This window comes from Mycetomoellerius zeteki, unplaced genomic scaffold, assembly GCF_001594055.1.
Source record: "Mycetomoellerius zeteki isolate Tzet28-1 unplaced genomic scaffold, Tzet1.0 scaffold31, whole genome shotgun sequence".
Taxonomy (NCBI): domain Eukaryota; kingdom Metazoa; phylum Arthropoda; class Insecta; order Hymenoptera; family Formicidae; genus Mycetomoellerius; species Mycetomoellerius zeteki.
Genome location: NW_017257294.1, coordinates 2,575,102 through 2,601,876, shown reverse-complemented (window position 1 = coordinate 2,601,876; position 26,775 = coordinate 2,575,102). Strand labels below are relative to the sequence as shown.

At 32.1% G+C, this 26,775-nt stretch overlaps 1 protein-coding gene across 3 annotated transcripts; it reads right to left on the bottom strand.

The window, feature by feature from the left end:
* Positions 1-941: 941 nt before the first annotated feature.
* On the bottom strand, positions 942-25,411 carry Vha100-2 (V-type ATPase subunit a family protein Vha100-2). Of its 3 annotated transcripts, none has more exons than XM_018451030.1 (13): positions 25,019-25,411; positions 7,910-8,050; positions 6,988-7,167; positions 6,370-6,498; positions 6,168-6,250; positions 4,567-4,693; positions 4,158-4,334; positions 3,717-3,929; positions 3,010-3,223; positions 2,495-2,921; positions 2,007-2,134; positions 1,685-1,917; positions 942-1,316 (listed from the first exon to the last, which is right to left on the bottom strand). In XM_018451030.1, the coding sequence occupies exons 2-13, from the start codon at positions 8,024-8,026 to the stop codon at positions 942-944; spliced, it is 2,403 nt and encodes an 800-aa protein (XP_018306532.1). In that variant the 5' UTR covers positions 8,027-8,050; positions 25,019-25,411. The 3 variants fall into 3 exon arrangements, with proteins under 3 accessions (XP_018306532.1, XP_018306531.1, XP_018306533.1); XM_018451029.1 differs by lacking the exon at positions 25,019-25,411 and adding an exon at positions 14,319-14,416; XM_018451031.1 differs by lacking the exon at positions 25,019-25,411 and adding an exon at positions 12,338-12,516.
* Positions 25,412-26,775: the final 1,364 nt, after the last annotated feature.

The following is a 26,775-nucleotide window of genomic DNA, read 5'->3' as shown; positions in this document are numbered from 1 at the left end:
ATTAATGACAAAATTTAGAACCGGCTTCGCGCAAATAAGTTTTTTTTAAAAATTTATTATTTAAATCCGGAGCGAATTAAATAAAATAATTTAAAAATGAATAACTAAGATAAACTTTTATAGCACGCATCGATTTCTTGACCGATATTGTTATCCACGTGTAAAAAAACATTTAGGAAAACATATGTTTCTTAAAACTCTTATTGCAGTTATTGTAATTATCGCGCGTATTTGGCCAATAAACATAGACACCTAATCGATGGTTGTAATTATTGAAGAAGGCACATTGTCAGACTCATTTAAAACAATCCATGGCAATTTGGTCCTTCTTGTATTTTTCTAGGCAACAAGAGAAGGCCTCGCGTATTATGAAAATATTTAAAATAAAAGAAAGTTTCGCGCATAATATTCAATAATTATATATATCTAATGATTATTGCTGTGAAGACTAGTGGCAGCATCTATTCTTCGGTATCCTCGGCATCTAAGATACTCTTGAAGTAAAATGGTTGGAAGGGGTATCCTAAGCCCTCGTAGAATTTACTCATAAACTCGACCCTAAAGAATAAAAAATACTAAGCAAATAATAAAAAACAGTAGAAAATGATCATAAAATGTCTTAATTCTCTAGATTTTATTTAACGTATGATCAGTAATTAAATCAATAGAAAAACTATTGATAAGAATATTTGAAATTAAAAATACAAAAATACAGACTTAGTTTATTTGTCGAAGTTAAAACGTGAGAACTAATTGAAAATAATTCTATTGGACAAAATATTGTTAGAATTCATCTGTATTTCTTCTATTTCAAAAATATCCCTTGAGTCTCTTCTTAAAAAGTTTCGGATTTCCCATGAAACTTCACTTGATCTAACTTCACTTGAAACTTTATTTATCAAAAAAGCACAGACTTTTTGGAGCAGTCTAGTACATACGTACTATGCCGAGAGGCCTTCCATTAAGACGAGAATGACGACGGTGAAGAAGGCCCAGACAGCGAACACGAAGAACAGGATAATACTGTTGACGTATTGACCCTCCTCGGCGCCTAAACCTATTCGCAATACTCTACTCCATAGCACTTCTGACAGCTGCGAATGAGCCAAAGACAGGGCCCACAATCGTAGATAAGAGGCAGTGTGCGAAACTGTAGACAACACGTATTCTATGGTGTGGATGGCTTGATGGATCATCAGTTCACCAAAGCTGTCATCCTCGTGACTGTGATCTTCCGCCGCAGTATCCTTGCTGGTGCCTGCGCTAGGCAATTCTTGAGCCTGTAACTCGATGTCCTGAGACGCACTCCCGTTGCTCTGAACAAGTAACAACGCACAGTGTAACGTCAGCGTCAATTCATTCGTAATCGTGATTAAATACAGAAATTAAATACAGAACGCCACAGTTCTCCCATTTCGTCTAATAATCCATCATTTTCAGATATTTATTATTATTATTATTTATGTCGTTTACTAAGTTTACGTCAGCGATTACATCTGCGACGCTCATCAAAGTTGCTAAAATTACTAATTTCATGTATACAAGTGATGCTTACAACGTGAGATAAAAATCGAAGAGTCGTATTTTTATTGGTAAAAATTATGGGTACCATAAAATAAATCATTATTATTAATAATTTTATAAATAAGTAGATAGTAATTATGCACAAAGCAAAACAACTTACATAAATCTTCCTTCCTTGAGATCTTCTCTTTGAAAATAGAATAAATAATGGTTTCCCGAAGAGCATTACTGGAATGCACAAAAGAGCGGAGAAAAGTAAAACCAACTGCAAAATATCCTGTCCTTCGAACATATACTGGGAACAATCTTTGGGCACAACGGCATCTTTGAAAAGCATCATGTTAATAAATGTAATTAACACCGACGGTGCACAACCTGGTCTTCGTCCTGGATCTGTATCACAAAGCATCGCATTACGATAAATATATGTGCCATGTGGGCATGTTGCAAAATTACAGGTTTGAAGATAAATTAATATTTACCTTCAGCCGAAGCCTCGTACAAAATCCATTTAATAAACATCAGGACAGTCATGTAAAAAAATAGCAATAGAAGGAAGAGCAATTGTGGCAGAAATTCAAGGATCAGACTAGCATATTTCTTGAAATACCTGAAAAAAATTACAACGCGTGATATAATATATATATTAAACAGGCTTTGATTATGTCTTCTTCGGAAAAAATGAAGCTATTTTATGCGAACGGAAATTCGAAAATACTTTCTACTGAATTATCTCGAAATTACTTATAATATAACTCTTCAAAACTATCATTTAAATATCATGGTGCATAAAATATTGCTTACAATTTCGTAATCTTAAAAAAAATTATGCTACGAATATATTTTAACGCTGCTTAATAATAAAATATGTATTGATAACGTATCTACAACGGTACATCTTTCTTCTTCTAACAATAGTACTTTGATAATCGCGACTCTTAACTTCTTCCGTCCAAATTACAATACTTACATCATATTGACGACGTTCATACAGACGCCGAAGATCATGTGCGCGACGCCAAAAATAATCGATACTTTCATCTTGAACGAATTGTGAAATACAATTTTATTTTCAGCAAGAGCCCAAATCGGATCCATACCCAGAGGATAGGGATACTGCAAGTAGCTCTCATTCGCATTTGGTGACAGATCTAACTCCTTGTTATGTAATGTATCGTTGAGCGTATATTTGATCCTCCAACTAGATCCGAATATGTTAACTGACTTTGCGAATATGTCGTTGTAGATAAAACCACTGTAGATGGAAAACAAACCCATGAGAAGGATGATGTAACGACCGCCGAAAAATAAATTCCCGATTTCGTTGTCCGACTTTTGCGCGCTGATCTTTTTCTCCATTAACACCATGGCCAAACCAAAAAGCGTCAATATGAATCCTAGCACAAGTCACGCACCCATAAGGATTACTTAACAAAATATGTATATATTTGTTTACTGTTTTGCTTGCTTGGATTTACTACTTACCATGACCAGCGTCGCCAAACATAACGGCAAATAAAAAGGGAAACGTAATGATAGTGTAAAGTGCTGGATTAGCTTCACGATACGATGCCACACCGTAGGAGTCAATTAAATTTTGAAAACCTCTTGTAAACTTATTCGTTCTATTGAACGTCGGAGGATTTTCATCCGTGTGGATCACGTTGAGGAAAGACGGTATAGAGCTTCCACATTGCCGCTAAAAAATCCCATATTTCTTCGTTCAATAATTTAATCTTATGTTTCGAGTTATCTGCTGTTATCAGTCTTCCAAGTTGATTAATAATACAAAAATTTTCTGCTTCGCAACGAATTGTAAATTACTCGACAAAATACGGTTTAAAGTTGTTTCTATATTGTGCAGCTACTCGGAAATTCAATTTACTTATAAATATTGATTCAAGTATAATATCTAATCTTATGAAATTTTCTATTACAAATAAAGTTTCTGTATATATATATATATATATACACATAATCAAATTAAACTTATAACGCAGAATGTGAATATTTTTTATTGTCTTATATATTTTAAAAATAAAAAGACGATTAAGTAATTGACTAGAAGCAATATTGTGTTAAACAGAAATATAATTTTTTCCATGCATAATAGAAAAAACTTTATTTGTCAGGTAATAGAAAACTTATATATACATAATCAAATTAAACTTATACATATAATATACACTAACCGATCCTTCCGTGAGACAATTTTGTACGGTCCCGAGATCGGCAATGGGCACCCAGCATTCTCCGATGAGACATTTTTTCGACACGTCCATGTTGAACAGATTCATTGTGTGATAAATAGCTTTCATCTTTCGCACCATGATACTCCAGTTTGGTATTTCTTTCGCTACGTTATACAGAACACGCTGGCGATGATCTTGCGTTTGATTTAGTACCTTAGCAGAAAAGTTGTTCAAATAAGAAATTTTCGTATTGCCTCGATTAAATATTCAAAAATTAAAATATTTCTTTAATTTAATTAAAATTAATTGTAATAATTAATATCAATAATAAAATTGTGATATTTAAGAATATATCTATTAAGTATATTTATAAAACGCACACATTTGCATTAAGTATTATTTAAATATTAACATTTTTAATTTTGACACAACAATTCTCACCAATTTAAGGTCCTCTAATCGTGTTCGCACACCTTTTAGCATTTCCTGACGTTCTGCATGGCTAGTCGGGCATGGATAAAGCGAGGCGTGGAAGCCAGTGCAAACCTTTTTAATACGGGTCTTCAATTGTTCTCCTTGAAAAAATGCCACGAAAGCTGTTTTATAGATTTCGTTGCCCTGAAAACATTCGCGAAAAAAGGGAATCAGGCGCATCGATGAACGTGCAGCTTTTTCATTTTGCAACGTTTTTTAAAGCAAAATCAAATTAATCTTTCGAGGATCGTTAATTCCATTTTGATATTTATGCGTCCTATTTGTTTCACGCGTATGAGATAACTGACAGAGATTAGCAAATACAATAAATTAAATAATTTCTCTGCATTAAGATAAAAGAAGAATCAGAGCTAACCGTAGCTGGGTCTTCCAACGGTTTATCAAGTTCGGTTTGTCGAAGGAAAACGTTTCCACGTGATATACGCCACAGCATTCTCTCAAAGGCTGGAACTCGTTCGCGATTTATTACCCCGCCGACGAATCTGCAAAAAATCAGATATCGTTATAGCATCATGATTTATTAAGCGATATATTATTGTGTCAGTATTGTAGATGAACGTATACTAAATATGGTAGTGTCTTTTGTCTGTCGCAGCTAGAGATGAAAATGACCAAATTTTACGATAATTTACTCGGTAATTTACCATAAATTAGTCAGTAATTTATGGAGGCTGGTAAAATGGTAATTTAAAAAAATTATAAAAATAAAGTAATTTGATATAAGAGTACATTTAGTCATTAAGTTAAAAAGTTTAAAAACACTTTATTTAATTTAAATTTTTATTTTGATACTACTTATTGATATAATAATTAAGAAACTATATAGATACGTAGTAACTAGAGAAACTTTAAATAAATTATTAAAATTTTGAAAACAAAAAATGTGACAAGTACAGTAGTCTTAAACTATATTTTTCATACCTTATAAACTTATAAAATTAAATGATAAAAATAGAAGAAAAAAAATATATCATCGTGTAACTTTTCAAATTACATGATTTCAAAAAATCACGTACTGATTTGGAAGAATTCATTGCGTGATTTACATGTTTTAATTACATGATTTTGTTATGTAACTTTGTGACGTAATTGTTTTCAATAGGGTACGTTTAGATTTAATCAATAGCCCTGTTATTCTATCAGCGGTTCCTATTAGAAATATTGAATAATTGTATAATTTTATACAATATATAGTACGAAAATACAGTCTATTTGTGCATAAAACTATAAGAAACAACAAATTTTATCAAAATTATCATTAAATTACCATTTTACCGTAATTTTACCGTAAGTAATTATAAAATTGAATTTGACAGTAATTTTACATCTCTAGTCGCAACGCTATAAGAATTCTTATATCAAATTTATTAGAAAACAAATTATATAAAATTGTTCGAAAAGAAATTGTGTCTGAAACTTTTATCTCTAAATTTTTTTATAATCTTAGAAATATAATAAAATAATATCTAAAATTATATATAAAAATTACACACATAAAGCAATGAATCAAAGATAATTCTTTTGTTTAAAAAACTTTCTTAATAATCTTTCATTTTCATCACGATCAAAAATTATTAAAAAAATGATCCAATAAAAATTATTATCCATTAAATATTATTAATCGAATTTATGTAATCACAACAGATTAATTACACAACTAATAATTAAACTAATAAAAACTAATTAAACTAATTAAAATTATTTCTTTAGATAAATTATGAGTAATATAGCAAAAGTTTATTATTTATAGGCAAATCCCATTATTGGATTAAAAACTCGTCAAGATAAAAGCAGCAAAGCCGTCATAAAAACGCTTACACGTGTACAAAGATGTTCTTTTAATATTATTAAATGTCACACATTTAATATATTAATACACATTTAATATATTAATGTTATATTAACACACACGAGAAAAGATCTTGTCTGAACAATTTCATCATAACTATAACTTACTCCAGACGTCCGCGAATCGAAATGGCGGGATTCGGTGCTTCCTCGTTGATGAGCGCCTTGGTGATCGAGTCGTTGGCTTCTTCCTGTTGATATAGAAGAAGAAGAAACGAATCTTGATTCTTCGACAAAACGGTAACATCGATTACACGAAGGAGGACGGCGCTATGAGCAAAAGCTGCTGAACTACGAGTACTTTAGGTACCTCCGTGAAGAACGCTTGTGTCTTCTCGAGTACGTGTTGTAATTCCGTCAGCTCGAGATAGTTGCTCTTCAGATTCACCGCGTTCTGGCTCAGCTCTTGTATGTCGTTCTCCGTTTTCTCGAGATGCGCCTATTGAGGGAGGTAATGCAATTGACATATAGCGAACGTATGATGCGCAATTTAAAAATACCAAAATTATTAAAAATAATATTTTTTGTATATAATAGCAATTAATTAACAGCAAGTTTTTAATTTGGAATATCTCTCTTCTCATTTATCATTTTTTAAAGATATTATAAAACTACATTTTAACGTAAACATTTATTGTATAACTGATTCTTTTTGCATAGATATACACAAGGCATATTTACGCTTGTTATGAACCAAAACAAAAAAAATTCATTTTTTATTTTAGTAACTATTTAACAAAAATATTTTTTCTATCAAAGAATAAAATGTGAAACATTCCTATTGAATATATCATATTTTATGAACATGTCATTAAATTATATTGATCAAAAACAAGGGATTAGATCTGATCTATTTTATTCAAATTTATTTTACGAGCGGTAAATACGTTGAAATAAGTTTTCAAAACATTTTGCAGGAGATTTTTACCTCGAGATCTATAATTGCACGTGGGTTAGGCGCGCGTGGTAGTTCCGTAAGATTATCCGGGATCGGCACACCATCTTTCTTGACCTCTGCCTCGATGTACCGAAGTTTGCGCTCCAGTTCGTCGCATCGTCGGACTTCATTGACGAACTTCCGTTGAAAATAATTCAAGTCGCCGTTGAGCTATATATTACGTCAAAATAAACGTGATTAATTTCCGCTGTAATCAGAAAAAATCGTATCGATGAACTGTTCAAAGACAATTTAAACAAACGCACCAAAAATTTACTCTTTCTCACATAACTTATGCATTCATTAATTTTCAATCATCTGCATTAATGCATCTGCAATGAAAATGCATTAAAAGATTTTGTACCTCAAATAAGCTTTATATACTTACATTTATATACTTCATAATATCTATTGAAACATTTTAATTTGATGTAAAATTTATATTAAAGAATAACAAAGTTAAAATGTTTGTACCATTTTTATATGAAATTCATAAAGTTTTAGGTAAACTGTAATAAAAAATCTCGCCGTTAAAGAATTAAAATGATATTCTATATTTAATTAATTTTATTATTTACTTCAATTTATCTATTATTATTAGAAGTTTAATTATATATGTTATAATATTATAGAATTCCAATAATATTTTAATTAAATATTTCTTTAATCTACGGACTACTTTTGTTAATTAATAGAAGAATACTTTCTCTTCTCTCTTTCTTTCTAATAATTATTATAAAATAATAATAGAAAATGAGTTTCTCATTTTTACAAAAAAATAATTTTTAAATAACTTCAAACGCATCAGCTAACATATTCAAATCATCATTTGTAAATGATGAGTAACAAACTAATCAGACCTATTAAGTTAACTAAAGTAATCAATGGAGATTACACTTAATTTTCAACTTACGTCGCGAAATTGCACCGTACCAGTTTCTCCAAGTTCTGAAACAGAAAGGTAAGCTGCCTCCGGCTGAATGAACAGCTGGCAAAGGGCCATCTCCTCGCTTCTGAACATCGCCCCCATCTTCAAAGCAATTTAATCCTTACCCTGCAACGAAAGAGATAATATTTTTTATAAATTGCAACTTGCATCAAATATAACAGAAAATAACGAAGGTATGACGCAAAACGACTATTTTGAAATACTTTATTTTGTTAATAAAGATAATTGTTTATATAAAGTCATAATTTTTATTAAATTTTCTGAAAATTATTAAACGTGTATCTCGTATATCTTGTTCAAATAAATTTAAAAAGCTATTATATTTCCGTTTAATGTAAATAATATAGTTAATTTATCAAATGGGATGAAATTTTTTCTTGTTAGTTATTTTTGAAAAAAATGTAGAACAAAATGTGTAAGTAAAAGAGATACATTAAATACGTAAAAGGAAGTGAAATGCTCTCAAATTTTTAATTATTTCCGAAAACCATCAAACAATCATTAATATTAAATAAAACAATCGTAATTGCGTCTTGTTAGCACGATACACGTTAATTATTATCGTTAATATATATCGATCAATAAATGTGTCATATAAGACAAAAAATGCGAAAGAAAAAATAAAAATCACTATGTCGGTATAATGAAATATTCACGTATTTTAAATATTTGATAATTAATATATTTGTAAGATCTTAATAAAGTGAGTAAAAAAAATAGAGCCTTTAGATCCACTAGATAAACAAATCAATATAAATGGCAGAAAATTCTGCTATGTATTTAATAGAAATTACATTTGAAAGACAAAGCAAGACGAAATGCACAAAGTAAATTTCCAAATAGATCATTTACTTCTTTTCTTCAGTAGCTTTTCTAAAGTAGCTATTCTATGAGAGACGAACGAAACCCAAAAAGCGACTGTGAATGAAGAAAGACCACGAGAAAAAAACACGGAAATACTGAAAACCGCGATAAAAGACTTTCCTTGTCGACGGGGAAACCGTCAATATTTGATTTGCAAATAGTTCGTTTTCTAAACTCGACCTTGGAAAATCGAAGGTCTTTTTAAAGGAGTGATGTTTGCGAAGTTACTATCAAATGCAACGTACATGTACGAGTTTTATCTACCGGCAAACATAAATTTCGCGTGAAAAATATAATACGGGAAATGCACAGGCGTATTTTAAACTCGTTATACCTGACGTTAAATTCGGTTGCCGAAAGTTCAAGTAAAATGTTTTACGGCGCTATTTTCACGTAGTAGGCAGACACGCAAGGGTAAACAGGAGTGCCAGATAAGCGAGACGCTCCATAAATATGTACGCTGAATAAAAGTGTTACACTCGTGTCGGCACACCCTCGTCGGGTTAAATTCTCGCTTTATCGCGTCCCACTGGATAAAAAAAAATAACGCTGATGTGTTACACTCTTGCTCTCAAATGCTATCCAAGAACTGATATTGTATAAACGATGCGTATATCGAATTTGAGAAGGAGGAAGCCAAACTCTTAAATAACAAACGATTCGAGACACATTATAGAGTTTCAGGAAATTCGTAGAAATCGAAGATGCGTTCGCAGAAATCATGCATCTCAAATGACGTTTGTCAGACACAGTCGGAAACAGTATCCTCTTCTCATAACAATATAAGTCTTCATAATAGATGAGAAATCATAAAAGAAGAAAAATTAGAAAAAATAATTCACATCAATTTACGTACTTAAAGTAGTATTCATAGTTCGTTTATTTTAAGACCGTCTCAAGTAATGTCTTAACATGCTATGACTCTAATTGGTTTATGATATCTTAAGACTGTACTTAAAATCTTAAATATAAGAACCAATTATGAATATCGGCCTATAACATTTTTTTACATTTATCCATGTCTTCTTTAAAGCTATCTTTATGATACAGCATCAGTAAAACTATAGTTTAACCAAAAATTAACATTTATCTAAGCAATTTTAATCAATTTTCTTATCAGTTCACCATTACTCATACGACTAATTTAACCAAAAATTAACATTTATCTAAGGAATTTCCTTATCAGTTCACTATTACTCATACGGCTAATTTTCGATGACGTCAAAATACTGGTAGACGCCATTGTATAATGTCTAATTACTTTAACCAGCATTTTCACACAGAAAATACTTGTTGCATGCTATAATTTCTGTACCGATAGATTCATCCTTGTTGTATTTCAACGCCACAAGACATCAGTTTAAGAAATGATCAATTTAAACGAACCACATTAAATTGTTATTATATAATTATATTGTTTTCTTTTTAAAAGAAGACAATATCATGAGAACATTTTACGTGGGCGTAGTTCAGCAAAATATTTGTTTAGAAGATTGCTGAATTTAATGTTGCCTGTCGCAAGTTCTTCTCTTATTACTTGGTCGCACGAGAGTCTGTAATTGGCTAAGTGGCTTGTTTCGTTTACACATGCAGATGTGCTCACAAGAGTGGACATTAAGAACTCTTTCACATATTTCATCCTGTTTAATATTTATTTTACAAATTAATATTTATTTATTGCAAATTAGTTTCAATTGTTACATCAATTGATATTAAAACGTAAAAGAAGAGATAGACTTAACAACATTTTCCTCTGACACTAGACACTTTTCATGATTGATGTTAATAAAAAGCTTTATTAAGCTTGTTACGTTTATTAAGAGAAAATGCAAACTCTCTCTAAAATATTAAGAATTCTTTTTTTCTATTGGCATTATTTAATTTAACTTTATAGCGAAGACGATTTATCTTAACTGATCATGAATTAATGTATTGCGAAAGTCAATTTTTATGAAATAAATTGAAGTCTAATCTCCTTAATTAAATGAAAAATATATATAAAGAGTACTTATAACATTTAATGCCTTTAACATCAAATGAGGTTAAGAGATAATTATAGAATACAATACGTTGCGTGCGAAAATGCGATAAATAGGTAAAACTGCGATGAATTAATGGCAGACGGGCGTTGGTTTCCTGTGAAATGAATTGTATGAATATCCGAGTTTTACAATGGCATGGCGAAAGTAGATAAATTGTTAATTTTAACATTCATCTCCGCTCATTGTTATAAAAAAAAAAGAGAAAGGAAGAAGACAGTCGGGGGGGGGGGAACAAAAGTTGACTATATTTCGTGAATAAAAATTGTCTAAAGATAAAGAAAATTTACAGTAAAAGGAAAGCACGAAGAATCAACTAGAAAGAAAGGGAGAGGAAGAATAACCACTTATGATTGCTGATTAGGTTGTAACCCTAATAAACTCGAGGCAACAAATACTTCACGTACATGTAATGGTTAATAAGTACGTGAGATTACGGTTCGCAAGATCGTATCCGACAAAAGTTATTTGAAAAAAAGAGCGCATGTCGATTAAATGATACGATAATAATCAAAGTAAACAACAAATAACTAGCGAAAACAATGTAGCATGTGATTATCTTGTGACATGATATCTAATCCACAAACTGATGACAGTCTAATGCACAAACTGTGTATGAAAACATAAGGAAAAAGAAAACATTTAATAGATATAAATTATAATGTAATTATTCGAATTTTATGAAAAAAAAAGTAATAAACATTCTTCTTGCGACACAAAAAATGGAACTTCTTGAACAATAAATACTTGTCCTCTAATTAATCGTTAATATTACTCATCCAGGTTAATTATATGAAATAACGATTAATATGTATTATTTATTAAATTACGATCGATTATCTTAACAACATTGAAATAAGCTTCTAATTGTCATCTTAATACACCAACTCATAAAAATTTCGGATGGCTTACAATATTCATAACAAATGTCCATACTGCAAGTAAAATGTGCAAGTAAATGTATAAATTAATGTGAGATTATACGCACTACGTAATAATAATAAAGGTATCACATGTATCGGCTTATCAACAATATCATAGATTAATCTAGATTAAAATCTAAACCCCAGGTTATCATACAAATTAAATCAAATGCTTCATCGAATCGATCAGTTTGAAAGCAGCGCGTAAGTCCAGAATTTATATAAAGCTAATTGAAATAAATTTGCGAAATGTATTTTACCTGGATTTACGCCAAAACAAATTCACGTGATCACTTCGATTGACTTCCTCCGATTATTATTATTATCATCATGTCGCGTCGCTCAAAAGTAACATAGATCGTATCTTGCAAGGATACGATCGCTCTTTTGTTTGACGAAAAAAATTTAAATCATCTAACCACTTACATCATTCTCGTAATAACAGAGCAATTTTATAATGGTGATTAATACAAATTACAGATCTATGGAATCATAAACATATCGAGCTGAAGGTGTGGACATGATGGGCGCGGACAGATAGAAATAGCGTAAAAATATCGACTCACAGCTGGATAATATGCCGCCGGATTGTGTTCGACGCGTGCTGGGGCACTACCGTGACGATAAGCGTTATGTGCGCACCGTTGTGGAAAAAATTAAAAAAAAAATGATTATGTAACGGGATCCTATGAGGGGATTCGAGCGAGCACAATGGGTACCGTGCGACTGGCGCGCGTTTCGTACTATCGCGAACTTTACGACTTCGCCGTTGGGTCCGATTCAACGTGGCGTGTTGAACGAGTCCGGGCCAGCACAACACAATGAATTACAAACGAGTGACGAGGCGACGAGAGAGGAGAAGCGCGAGCGATGAGCTTATTCATTACGCGCGGTAGATACTCGTTCAAATCAATCCAATGTCAGGTATACGGACGACGCGACGCCCGAAATTATCGACGATCGACGGGGAACGCGCATTGGGCCAGTATCATTTACACGCTCGACCAGCAGAGATAATAACTTCTCTCTACGAGAAACTTCTCTCTACCGAAGATAAAATTCCTACGGAAGATGACACGAGAAATATCCGCGCGAAATGGACCGAACGAAATAGGATCCTCGTGATACGCTCGACTGCTGTCGATAACTGACTGCGATTTTTTTAAACATCTCTAACTTCTATATTTTTTTAGAATTCTAAATTCTTAACTAAACTATTTAAAAATCTTTCGTATTACTCTTTATTTATTTTGGAAAGCTGTTCAGATTTTTTTTAACTTCACTCCTCCAACACTTCTATACTCTATATTATTTAGAACTCTAAATTCTTAACTAAACTATTTAAAAATCTTCAGTATTTTATTTATTTTGGAAAGCTGTTTGAGATGAATTCCAATTTAGATGACTATGTAAATACAGAACTTATAGTGTTTTTCTGAAAAAATGTCAAACGTATTTCTCTTTCTTTCCCTCTAGACTGAATTGCGTAATAATGTTCAATTACGAATAATCCTTGGATTAGAGGAAGAAGTATTTCCGTTGAACTTACAAATTCTGAACACGAACAATTCTTTTTGTCGTACGAAATGTTTAAATCGCACTGATTTATACGTTAAAATATTTGTACGAATTTTTTCGTGGTTTTGAAGCAAAATAGGAAAAATGAAAAAATTGTTTTAAAATGTAAATCGTTAAGCGCCAGTGAAATATAACAAACTGAAACGTGCCGCTTTCTATAATGTGTTATACATGTATACTCCAGCATATCTTCAAACACAGATATGCCCCTGATGAAAAAGTTTTGCTGAAATTATTCCACGTTTTGGAATATTTCAACGAAATTGCTGAAAATTTGCTGAAACTTCACTGAAAGTGAATTTTTCAGCTAACATACTGAAAAATCGCTGAAATCCAATTGAAATTTCTTTGAAATTTCTCTGAAATTCTTGTTAAAATTTGTCTGAAAATTTTGCTGAAATTTTTTTTGAAATTTTGTCGAAAATGAATTTTTCAGCTAAAAATCGCTGAAATTAAACTGAAATTTTTTTAAAATGCTAAAATGTTGAAAAGTATTCCAAAACGTGGAATAATTTCAGTAACATTTTTCCACCAGGGATCTATTCAGTTCATTAACTAATCGCCTTTGACAGACAGTTAATTAAGATTTTTTTAATGGTAATACTAATTACGTTAAGGCGTAGCGAGCATTCTTCACAAACAAGAAAATGCAAATGAGCATGTACAGTCTTCGTCGCACGTGTTCTCTAAAAATAATTAAAGACAATAACGATTGTAACTCTAAAAAAAGATAATTAAAGAAACCAACTATATATCTTTTAGAAACTGATAGATTTTTGATAGTTCACCTCGTCATCGCTCGAATAATTAATCAGACATCCTTTTCACGATTGGCGAACGCGTTAGAGAACGCAACACATTTTCCTGACATATTCCTCGCACGTTAAATGAGATCTTACTCTTAAAAAAGCAATTTAATTGGAGAACACTTCTCCTTTTGTATAATCTAAGAAAAAAAAAGAAACAAACCTTGTTGAAAATCAGCACGTCCTACCAATTACTGATTAGAATTATGTCTAGACAGTCCCGCTCGTCACTCAGGTATGATACTTCGCAACTGATTTGATCCAACACTCGATACGACACAACGAATAAATCCCACCTTCGCGGTATGTAAGGAGGTAGGAGAGTGTATGGAAAAAGGAAAGGGAATCTGAACTCGTGACGATCTTCTGTTAGCAGATAAGAGTGGATTGCGGCAAACCACTGTCTCTTTTATGTCTACGACAGTTTTGTATGCGATGGCTGTGCTTTTGTATAGGTACACCTGATTGCAGAATCAATTGCACAGATGTACGACACAATTGCGACACTCTCTCAACTATTGTCATACAGAGTCGCTTTCGTTGGAAATCGTGCTGACCAAATATTAATCGTGACATGAACACGAAATAAAAAAGAAAGAGACGTGGAATTGAGACATTGTAGATAACAATTTTATACATATAAGTTCCATGTATGACCTTCTTACGATACGTTTCATAGACAAATTTTATCTTCGTTTTGTACAACAATTTCATCTTCAATCTACATCGCGACGATCTTTGACGGCGCATCGTTTGGAATTGTGCGGTTAATAATTTTAAATTCATTTTTCGCGGCTATTTCAGCGCAAGGTAGATGCCGTAAAAGTAGAGACTCTATACCAGAGTCTGGACACGAGTGATTGTGGCAAAATCCTACGAGAGTAGAAGATATACGTACATATATAGTATCTCTGTCTACTATTTATTCTAACCTTAATGTATTAGTGTCCCAGTCAACATAGACTGAAAGTAATATAACGTCAATGTTATAATTTTCCCGAGCAACACAATTCATTGGGGCAATATTGATTAAACGTTGGCATACATTGAGAATATGTTGGGCCAATGTTGCGCCAATGAATTGTGCTACTAGAGTTGTACTCTACAATATAAATGTAATATAAGTTATATTACATTTATTTCGTAGATAATTATATATTAAGAATAAAAACATATTAATTAAATATTTATAGTAAAAATAGGTGGTTGCGCTGCTCCATATTGTAATAATTCAACAGCCAAAGGATATATAATGAAAAGATTTTCTAAAAATCTTGAACGACAAGCTATATGGGTAAAAAATATTAACCGAGAAGCTTGGATACCAACAAATAATTCATTTCTTTGCGAAATTAGTATGTTTGAATTTTTTACAATGAAATAAATGAAATATTTAATGTAATTAAAATAAATATTATATTTTTATTATGAATATCATTAATATCATTAGTATTTACAGATAGTGTGTATATAATTGTTATCATCAATATTTATAGATTTTCAAATATTTCAGTTAATCTAATAAATTTTTAATAAAAAATATTCTAGAAAGTTTATGTATTTATTTTTTTTATCTGAATTATAAGGTTATCGAAGTTTGAATTGAAGCGGGAGTTGCCACAAACGACGGACCAATCAAAAGTTATCTCTCTCGTGCCCAGATTCTGATCTCTACGCAAAAGCTTATTGTAAATTGAATCATGTATGTAATTCCGGATTGTACAAAAGATAAGAAAAGCTCATAATGGAGCAAGTCAATATTGGTTACGCACGTAATTGCGCGATGCAGTGAGTCGTTCTTGTTCAATAAATCATAATCATAGTAGCTCATGAATTGCACGATAAACCACGATTACGTTCGTCACCTACGTATTATCTGCAGAGCAATGAATTTTTCTTCCGCTGCGTTTTGCGTGCACATCCGGTGTACGGAAAAAAAAAGATCAAATATTCAACCGCGAAAGATTTTCGTTACATGATTTTATTAGCGTCAGATAATTCTGCTTAAGAAAATAAAGTGCGACAAGTAAAATAACAGTGAGATATATGTGGCAGAGTACAAGTGATTTCGCAAATAACTTCTTGAAATAATTATTCCTTCACAGAATATTTTGCTGATTGCAGTCATCAAGCTCATCATTCAGTAAAAAATTATTTCACCAGGGAGGTCAACGCTGGTTCTACGTTTTGCTTTGCCTCGCATTCGATTTAAATGCAAAAGCAAACTGTAAATTTTGCTACGATAGGACGAAAACTTTTGCAACTCTCAAGCCTTGTGCTGCTGTCGTTTCCTCCTTGAAAAAACTGCACCCAGATAAGACGACAATGATAATAAGTCGCGGGTGTCGTGCTACCTTTGTGTGGCATACTTTGTATAAATGTTCGTTATCTCTTTGATTACTTGTTTATCGCTCGTATGACTCCGTAATATATATATATATAGTTCTACCGATCCTTTACGAGCGCAGGACTTGGTGAACTTATTTCGCAAACAAAATGTTACTTCGCAATTATTCATAGTTACGTAAAGACAACTCTTGGAAGTATTAATGCTCGACGATAGACGTAATTGGTGAACGAAATTTATGAGGTTATTCGAGATACTTTTGCACTAAAAAATTCACCTAAAATTAACTGAATAATAAAATTTCATCGTTTTCTGCAATTCTTAATGCAATTCTTCACTTTTTTTAATTACAGCTGAAAAATTATCTCCAATTCTCAAAGAAATTTATGTTGTCTGCATTAAGAATTCCTAAAAACACCTTATATAATAAAAAACTATAAAAATCTGTTACTGTTTACACAGCATGTTTATTTAATAACGCGTACGAATCCAATACCGATTAGGAATTCTATAAAGTCCATACCTGTTATTAACGCCTCAGCACTATCAGCAACATCGATGTCGATAGTAATGAAAAATTAACATTACTTCCCAAGATTTTATAGGACTCCTTTTTATCCGATAGTTAGAAAATTTCGATGTATCATAAGGTCGGAATTTATCCTTCTGCGGTTTCTAGGTTGTCGCGGGATGACCTCCGATCTAACGGTCAACTGTTACGCAAACTGGCGTATCTCCAGTGACATCTTTCATTATGCGGAACGATAAAATTGAAGCATTATTACATTACATATATGCGCGCGTTCCTCCCGAGGAGAGCACGCGTGATGTCATGTCCGTAGATTAGATTCACGTGACAGCTTTTCGCTCTTTCGTAAAGTAGATCTGACCATTCATCGTTAGTCTCCAATTAAAGATTACAGCTAAATTATAAAATGTACTATATTTTCTAATTGAATATTTTATGATTAAATATATATACTTTTGCTAATATTAAAATCATCGTACAATTGGACTTTCTTATGTAATATCCAAAAAATTACGTTTTATCTTCAAAACATTAGAAGATTATTTATAAGCTGTAAAATTTTATAATTAACAATATCTTTTTATTTAAAAAATGTGTTGTTGACTGTTAATGAGTTGGAGTTGCGCGTGACTATATTTGTTATCTTCGATAATGCGACGGAAATTATCGATCATTGCAAGAGCGAATCGTATATAGATATCGTTATATAAAATAATTATAAAAATTACAAATAATCTTATCTTGCATTGAGTGGTTTGTTTAATACAGTGATAATCTATAAATTTTAGTCTAATAATTGGTCTAATAAATGTGAAGAATATGTAAATATGTAGAAAAAATATGTAAATATGTAAGAAGAATATGTAAATATGTAAAAATCATTTATCAATTTTATACCAGAAATCTTATAAATAGTTCACCCAATCATTAACGATTAAGAGTCCCAATATAGAAAACAAAGAAAAATTTTATATTTTCATTCTTCGTATTTTCTTATTCTTTATGTTTTCAATTACATTGTATTCTTTTTTTAAAATCTGTTTCATAAATTAGTTTTTCAAACAAGCCACTTCAATATATATCAACACAGAAATAACAACTTATGAGAAAAATTTTGAAAAAGAATTTACGAAAAAATTATATTGAACTATCGTCGAGTGTTTCGGAAATATGACAGAAATATTCTGAACAGGTACTCTTTTTCATAATGCTTGCATCTATTAAACCGTAATGATAGCAAATTAAAAACATATTGGTAATGACGGGTCTCGCTGCATTGCGTGATGTCCCCGTATGGACAGGTTTTCAACTGAATAGCCATATTAAGATCTACAATGCCTAAATTAATGCCTACGATTAAAGCTCATTGTTATTCTGGATAAATACAAGCTTCAAACAATAGTTACATACATTCTGGCTGTCAACAATGATACAAGAATATTGAATTTAGCGTGTGTATATTATATATACATTTATACAGTTGCATAAATAATAATTATAGATTCCAGCCATTAAAGTACGAGAAAGGAAGGTTTGCAAATATAAGCGAGAGAGAGAAATAGCTTTCATGCTTCAACGAATGGAAAAATTTTGAAAGGCTTAGGCCCAGTTCCACAACTCATGGTTAACTCTTAACCGAGATTCAACTTATGTCTCTTACTAATTTTAGAATTGGAAAGAGATGAGAAACAAATTGAACCACGGTTAAGAGTTAACCGTGAGTTGTGAAACTGGGCCTTAAAGTAACTTTCTGTGTCACACTTTAAACATTTACGTCAATCTTGAATTAATAACTATGGATTAATACTCTTTAATATAAATTGCGCATTTTAGCATTTTAGAATAAAAAAATAACAAGAATTTTTATATAACTATATATCCTGTTGTTGATATTTTGACAAGACACGTAGGTGAAATGATGAGAGACAATAGGTCTGTTCGCGTTACATGCACTTTTTGCACTCAGCATCTTCGCTTTCTCTCTTTTCAACGTCCAAATATATATTTATCTCATTTTAAGTGCAAAAATATTTGAGAATTTTAAACAACGCAAACAGACCAAAGTATGAGTATTTTAAGTCCACCTTGTATACGCCTTACAGTTGTCGCGTCTGCCAATAGATGGCCATACTTTCCCGTAAGCAGAATATCAAAATCAGTATATATAAGGCCAGGCAAGCGACAAGGTTTATCCTTGTCTTTGGGGAGCAAAGTATTCAATGATCGTTTAGTGAGAGTACTGTTGCTAAAACCCATAACAAAATATTTTACCGCATCCGTAATATTTACGAGATGCAATTTTTGGATAGCCTCTTTACTTTACAAGAGGCTTCTTTTTTCAGAAAATAATCCAATAAATGAATCAATATACTCTTGCCTAATTATAATTTACACATTAAATGGATTTTAATTATTGATATTGTTTTATTATCGTTTTATTACCATTAATTTTTGAACAACACAATTATATTATGTAATGCTTTGCTTAAAATTAATCTCAAAAATCTAACCTGCCACGATTAACTTTTTTTATACTTACTTTAACGATACAGCAGAAGAGTGCTGCAAATTAATATCTTGATTTAATGATATAAAATAAATATTATTAAAAAATTTCATACAGCATTGTCAATTGTAATTGACGTAAATCAATTGACATTACTGCGGTCTATAAATGCACAGTTAACGCCAACTAAAGGTCAAACGTTTAACAAACGGTTTCAACAAATTGGTATTGGCACTACGCAATAGTATTCTATATGCATTGCATAACAGATTGAGAACAGCATTACTGTTAGGAATAGTATTTGAATGTGAGCCATTACAAACCAGTCCGTTATTAGTTCACGGATTTTTGTGATGCCGGTACCTACAACACGATCCAATAAAAACACGCATAATGGAACTTCTATGTTGAAATATAAGATAATAATAAATCACCTCATAATGTGATCCCAGATAAGAGATAAGATACGATCCCATTTAAAATGTTTACAGAGATAAAAAAAATATAATTTATATTACGTTTAGTATTTAAATTTTATTGTATGCTTTTATAAAATTAATTTGACAAAAGCTACATTAATGTTTCGATAGATATAAAGCAATAAATTAACCCTATCACAGTCTCAATAATAGTAATAAAATAACAAGATAAATACATTGAATATATATATATATATATATATAATTAATTTCAAGTTGATTCATTTTATTTTCAAATAATGTGAATTAAAAAAATTCCAATTATATTGACGTTTTCAAGAAAAAGGTACTATTTTGATTGAATCTGTAATTAAAAGGATCCATGAACAATAATTTAAAGAACACACACACACATTCAACGATTTTAAAATAAATCCATTTTTCATGGCAACATGAAATGCTCTAGAATTTGCGGCCGTAAAATAATTAATCACCGCGTCTTCAACCCGACTGTACGATTGTTCGTCCTTGTCGTCAGTCATATACCTTGTTAAAAAAGGCTGCTTAGTTATCCACTGGATAATCGCGGCCTTTCGCGCGGACACATTGCTCGCTGCATATCAATCTCAACCGTGTACCAAATTAAGCAATCGCGTAAGCGATTGGCGAAAGACCGAGTTACACGTTCAAAATGTCTAAGCAGCAGGAACCTTGGACACCAATCAGTCACTGAGTGACTTTAACAAGCACTACGGACCATCTGCTCAACAAAACCACGGCAAAGGACGTTGCGTCGTCTTTCCTGCTGTTTACGAGCCACATACGAATATATGAGATGCTTCGAATTCTTCGGCTAAATTTGAGCGAGACTGTCTTCCAACAAAAATCAGACTCAAACAATTCTTGAATAATCTCATTGAAAATACATTTCTTTACATACGGCAACAATATCTTTTCTTAATTCTTCAAATTTCAATATAGTAGTCTGAGAAGTAAAGCCCTGTCGAAAGGTAAGAAGAGAAACAAGAATCTGGCATCAATTCAGATTAATTGAAGAACTTCATTTTCTTTCGATCCGCAACATTAGAAGGAACAGATTATAAACGGCCCGTTTTACGATCTAAACGTTAATCTTCATTTCTGTATAAACAAAATTATCATGCATGCTTTACCATAGCGTGAGAGCCAAACAATTCGCAATTTTAAATAAACCTTACGTTCATCGTGTACATAATCGCTTAGTTGCAAAATGCACGAGCGCACGCATACACAAGAATCTCCTAACGACTTCTTCGAAACGTCAACCTTGAAATAAAACAGCACGGTTCTTGAACGAGTTACTTATTTCACTGTAAATAAAGTATCGTTATTTTGTAAACGGAAACTTTCCAAATAATAATAATAATAATAACAGAAGAGTCTTTAAAAGTTACGAAGTAGTCACGAGTAGTTATCTGTTTACTATACACGCTCGTATTCTTACTACATTCTATTTTTATTTTGTACATATTTTATCATTATTTATGATAAAAGCTTGCGTAAATTAATTTAAGATTAACATCTACTTAGTATATAACTATAATTAACTATTTTACATTCAATGATATCGTACGCAAAAGTTGAATATTCTTTTCTTTTCATCTATACAGTTATCAGTTAAATTATTATCCGTAGATTATAATATAAATATAAAAACAAAGAATTGGCTAAATCCGGAGAGATAAATTTTCCCTCCGAGTTTTTCTTCGATAATTAAGTTCAAACACGTGTTGAGAGAAAGCGAATAAACTGCGCCAAAGAAGAAGGATGAAGCTAAACTAGATAGAGTACGAACCGCCGATAGGGGCATCGAACTTTTACTCTCAACAGAATTATGTATACTGTATATATACAGCCAGACGGTCTATGAATCGTTCGATTACCTCACCTCGTAGTCGCGCAGAAAACTGCGTAATGTTGGGTGTCCCCAGACCTGTCAGAGAGATAGCTTTAATCTAAGGGTTCTTTGATCAATTTAGAATCGTTTGCACGACAAAAATACTGGTGAACCGATAGCTTTGGAGTTAAAATTGGAGAACAATTTGAAATCGAACATTCTTTGGGAATTAAACTTATGGAATAAAATCTATTCTTTAACTTCACGTAAACTTTAGATTTACATAAATGAGAATTATATATGTATATATATACAAAAGGAAATATTTAATATTACAAGGATATTTAATGTTAACTTGAAAGTGTCAAATAAATGCTTGCTCTATTTTTTGTAAAAAAAATTGATTCCAAATTACTCTACCAAATTAGTATTAGATTCTAAATTGTTCTTCCAAATTACTAAATTCTAAGTTACTTTGCGAGATACTCTGTACGTCTTGGCGCAAATCCTAATATCGTAGTCGGTAACTGATAAATACGACGAGTGTGCCAAGGTGATTGACTATGTAATCAATATTGATCACAATTTCTGCGACCCTTCTGTCACCCTTCGACATGCGGAAAATCGATACCAGGGGTTTTATTTATATCCGACTTCGTGCATAAAGCGACCAGCTTGGCACTGCAGTCAAGCAAAGATGAAAGAGTTTTCCAACGACTGCTGTTACGGTAACAATCTCACGTATAGACTCGACGCAGATACGCACTCCCAGGTACATATAACGCTTTCGTATATTTGTACTATTCACGATATTTCGCCAGCCGACTGTAGAACGAGCTCGTTGTTCGCCGATCCCTACGTATATGTTGCTTCACATGCCCCGGTGCTATTTATACAAGATATATGCAGCTTTTTATGTACGCTCGGTACACGGAATCAACCCGCTTCTCGGGCTCTCTGTGGCAGAAATGTGTTCTTCACAAATAACACACCATGAGGAACTATCTCTCGAAGCTGATCAAGAAGATAAGATGCAACATACTATACCTCAACGTTTCAATAAGGAACTATTATCGCAAATAGCTATTGCAGTCGACATCATTAAATCATATTATTATTAGATATATCTATTCTTATCTAAAGTTGAAATCATTAACTGATGTAAAAAGTGTTTTTTACTCTTAAAAATTCAGTAAATCACAGAATTAGAAAAAAATACGTGGTTCTCACTATATCTCGATAAAAGCGTAATTCTTGCGCCTTATATCTCTAAAAGATAATCTCATTCCTTTGATTTATTACTTTTCAGAGAGCAATGTAAACCGAAACTCAGCCTATCAAATTTAACGTTAGACGCAGAGACAGACGGTACGCACATCAACGTCGTTTATGATCCGATGAAAATTTAATATTAATTAAATGGGAAAACTGCCAATTTTTTAGTTATCCTGCACCTAAACTCGAGTTTCGTTCCGTAGCTTGATTAGACAAGTCTCTGTATAATCGAAAGCATCTCGCCAATTACTTGACTTGGCTCATGCGAGATCAAGCAAGATTCGCAGACAAGCGTAAAGATTAACACTACCACAGCTGAATGCAAAAATAAAATAGACGATAAAATCGATGTTATTATATATTGCAGAAATTAAAATTCATATCTGCACGGAATTCATCCACAAGTCTTCACACAATGGCGTGTAACAGACTCGAGTTTATAGATAAACAAGTTTTATGGTCCATAAATCTGAAACCACGTCGCAATTTCAAACTGAATTTTCGTTCGCGCTCGATATACCGTTTTGTTTTTAAAAGAAGACAAAGAAATTATTGTTTATTATGCAATTTATCATGAAGGCCAAAGTGCCTGAAGTAAGCAAGGAGAGATAAAACCGCGCCGGTTTAAAATCGGATTCCCGTCACACGACCGCCGTGAATTTTCTCTAGCGCAAGGCACAAGAGATACATAAACCCGATTCGTCTCTCGTACGTCTATTCTTACGTTCATAAGGTTATTTACACTCGGTGTCTGACACCATTTCGGTGGCTCGAGCCGCGGCACCCGGAGCCAAGCTCGACTATTCGTCGGCGTTCAAAGTGCGTCTAGCGAGGCCCCTCGAGTATCTGTCGAAAATCATGCTCCGCGTCTCACGAGAAGCACGAGAGGCAATCCGAGCGAAATAGAGGAGCCAATTGTTTGAAGTTTGAGAGCGTACGAGGTCCCGAGATGAGTTCCCGCATTGTGAGCCGCGATTCCTGTGCATCATCTCGGATTTCCATCACTCAACCGTTTTAAGTTTTATTTCAGTCGCTTGTATCTAGAACTTTGTTTAAAATATATCAATTTTTTGGAAGGTTGTACAAATATTATTATTATCATTTTTATCAATGAGTAAATTTTGTATGATTAAATATACGTACATTTATGAAGTAATTCGTAACATAAGCACTCGTAGCTTTAAAAAAGTCTTGTAACATCTACATCCACAACAAAAAAGAGAAAACATCGTATTTTGATCATAGATACAAGAACATTCACAGACATCTCAAAGCTGTCAAAAGACAAGCAATAAAAATAGATCTGAGTTACTCCAAAGTTTCGTCTTATAGTAAAATATCGTATAGTAAAAATCTTTAATTTCTATTGAATTTCTTCTACACCAAATATATAAAAATTTCCGTATCATTGATTCTACTTCAATTTCTACCTCGATATATGATTTTAATTTTCAAATAGCGGTACAATTTAACAGTCAACTGCTGAAGCCATTTACGACAACAATCTCTTTATCTATTTAAATGGGTTATTATACGTTACATCCGATCTTAGAAACAAACCCGTTTAAGGACGAATACACGTATTCAAAGTTAATATAGAAACGGTACAAATCCATTAAATTATCAAATGATATAAAAATAAAAATATTAGATCAGCATAACATTATAAGAATATAAACCAATATAAACTTATCATTGTAGCAACAATCGTTTTTAAATCGTTTTTAATGCCATAAATATATCTCTTTTAACCGGCGTATTAGCTCAGATACTAATTCAAAACATATTATATTTTTATAATCGCTGTATAATACTCGTTAAATAAATATCTTCAATATTTTGTCATAGATACGTGTCCTCTCATGCATCGCTATGACTTATAGTCGCGTCAGTGGTGGGTTGCAAGCTTACCCAATTCTGGAAAGCACAGAAAAGTGCGCGCTGGCATTTGTTCGATACCGCGCGACAGCGCGACGATAAGACACGATAAGCACTTGTAGATTACGTGAACCGCACGACGCGACAGGCCGAAAGAAACTGGACGGTGGTCTCAACCCCACCACGAGCCGGCACTCGACCGACGAATGTAAACATTCGCGACAGCTGATCGCCGAAGTACACGCTCCGATTCTAGCCCCGATAGTGGCGGTAGCGACCTGCTGTTATACGAATACATACGTCGAGTATTATAGACAGGTACTGTCTGGGGGATACTATTTCGACTCGACGCTCTCACTGTGCCAAGTATATACTTGCAATAAACACGTTCCGTTGTATTACCTAGAAACATTCAAAATTTAACGAGGTATATTTTCATATACTTCTTACATCATGTGCTATCTGTGTACAAAAATTTATTGAAATAATACAAATCGTGTGCAATGTAAAAAATATTTTGATTGTCCAGACAACACAAAGCTCTAAAATATCTATTTAAAATTTTAAAAAATTAAAAAAAGGACTTTTGTCTTTACGATATCTTTTAGACTTTTGTGTTACCTAGACAAATATTGTTTTTCATTACAAGCTAAATTAGCACCGCATGTAGTAAAGATCAGAAATCTAATGATACATTCTATGAAAAACAAACGCATAAATGAAAATAAAGTAAGTTTTTTTAATCAAATCTCTATAAAAAAAAATTAGTTTAAAAAATCATATATTACTATAATAATTAAAATGTTACGTCACTTGACTTTGGTTCTGTGTAGTAATCGATTCGTCAATAGCAAATCGTGAGTTCGACTCTTATTAAGTATTTTATAAATCTGTTTATAAAAAATTAATTAAAAAACTATTGTTTTTATAAAAGCTCAGAATAAAAGAAAAAGTTTTGAATAAAAGTTAAAAGCTTTAAATAAAAGAATACTCTTAAGTAAAAGATTGTGTAGTATAAAACTATAATCTGTTTTGGAATCGATAAATTAGTACAATCATACATTAATGTCATGTGACTTTACCAGTAATAAGTAACTCTGGCTTCATACGCGCAAACGAAATAGGAACTTAGCATAATAAACTATATTTTGTACTCTTTTTTTAACTAATATTATCCAAATTGAAATGCAAACGTAACAGTACAAGATTATTTCGTTACATCTCGCAACAATTGCAACCAAAAATATTAAACCTATATTTAAAAATTAATGCCCGATAACATGTACTTTCCAGCAACTTACACGATACTATGTAACACAGTGCACGATTGTGTTTTCCAACTGTGACACAAATCAACACAATCACAGCTAAAGTATTGTGTTCGAGTGTGTCGTCGTTTTATATCATTTCATGAATACCAAATTTTTACATTTATTTTTTTTCTAGAAATATCCCGATAAGAGATTTCAAGATTACATTCGGATATATTCGTATCAAAAGATATGTGAAACCTTCTCTATTTCATTCTAGCAGAAAAATAAAAAAGTTAATCGTTTCAACTATAAGTCGACACTAGGTACTTTCCAGCAAAGACACAAATGGCACAAGGCTGTTTTCCAGCTAGGACACAGAACATTACTGTATAAAATACTTGTTGGAATGCAGTTCAGTTTTATAGTGTAACGCCAGAATGCATTGTAGTCTTCCATTCTTATTCTTATGATTATATTTAGCAAATCAATAATAGAGATTTATGATTTTCATTTAGACTTAAGCTGTAATTTTTTCAA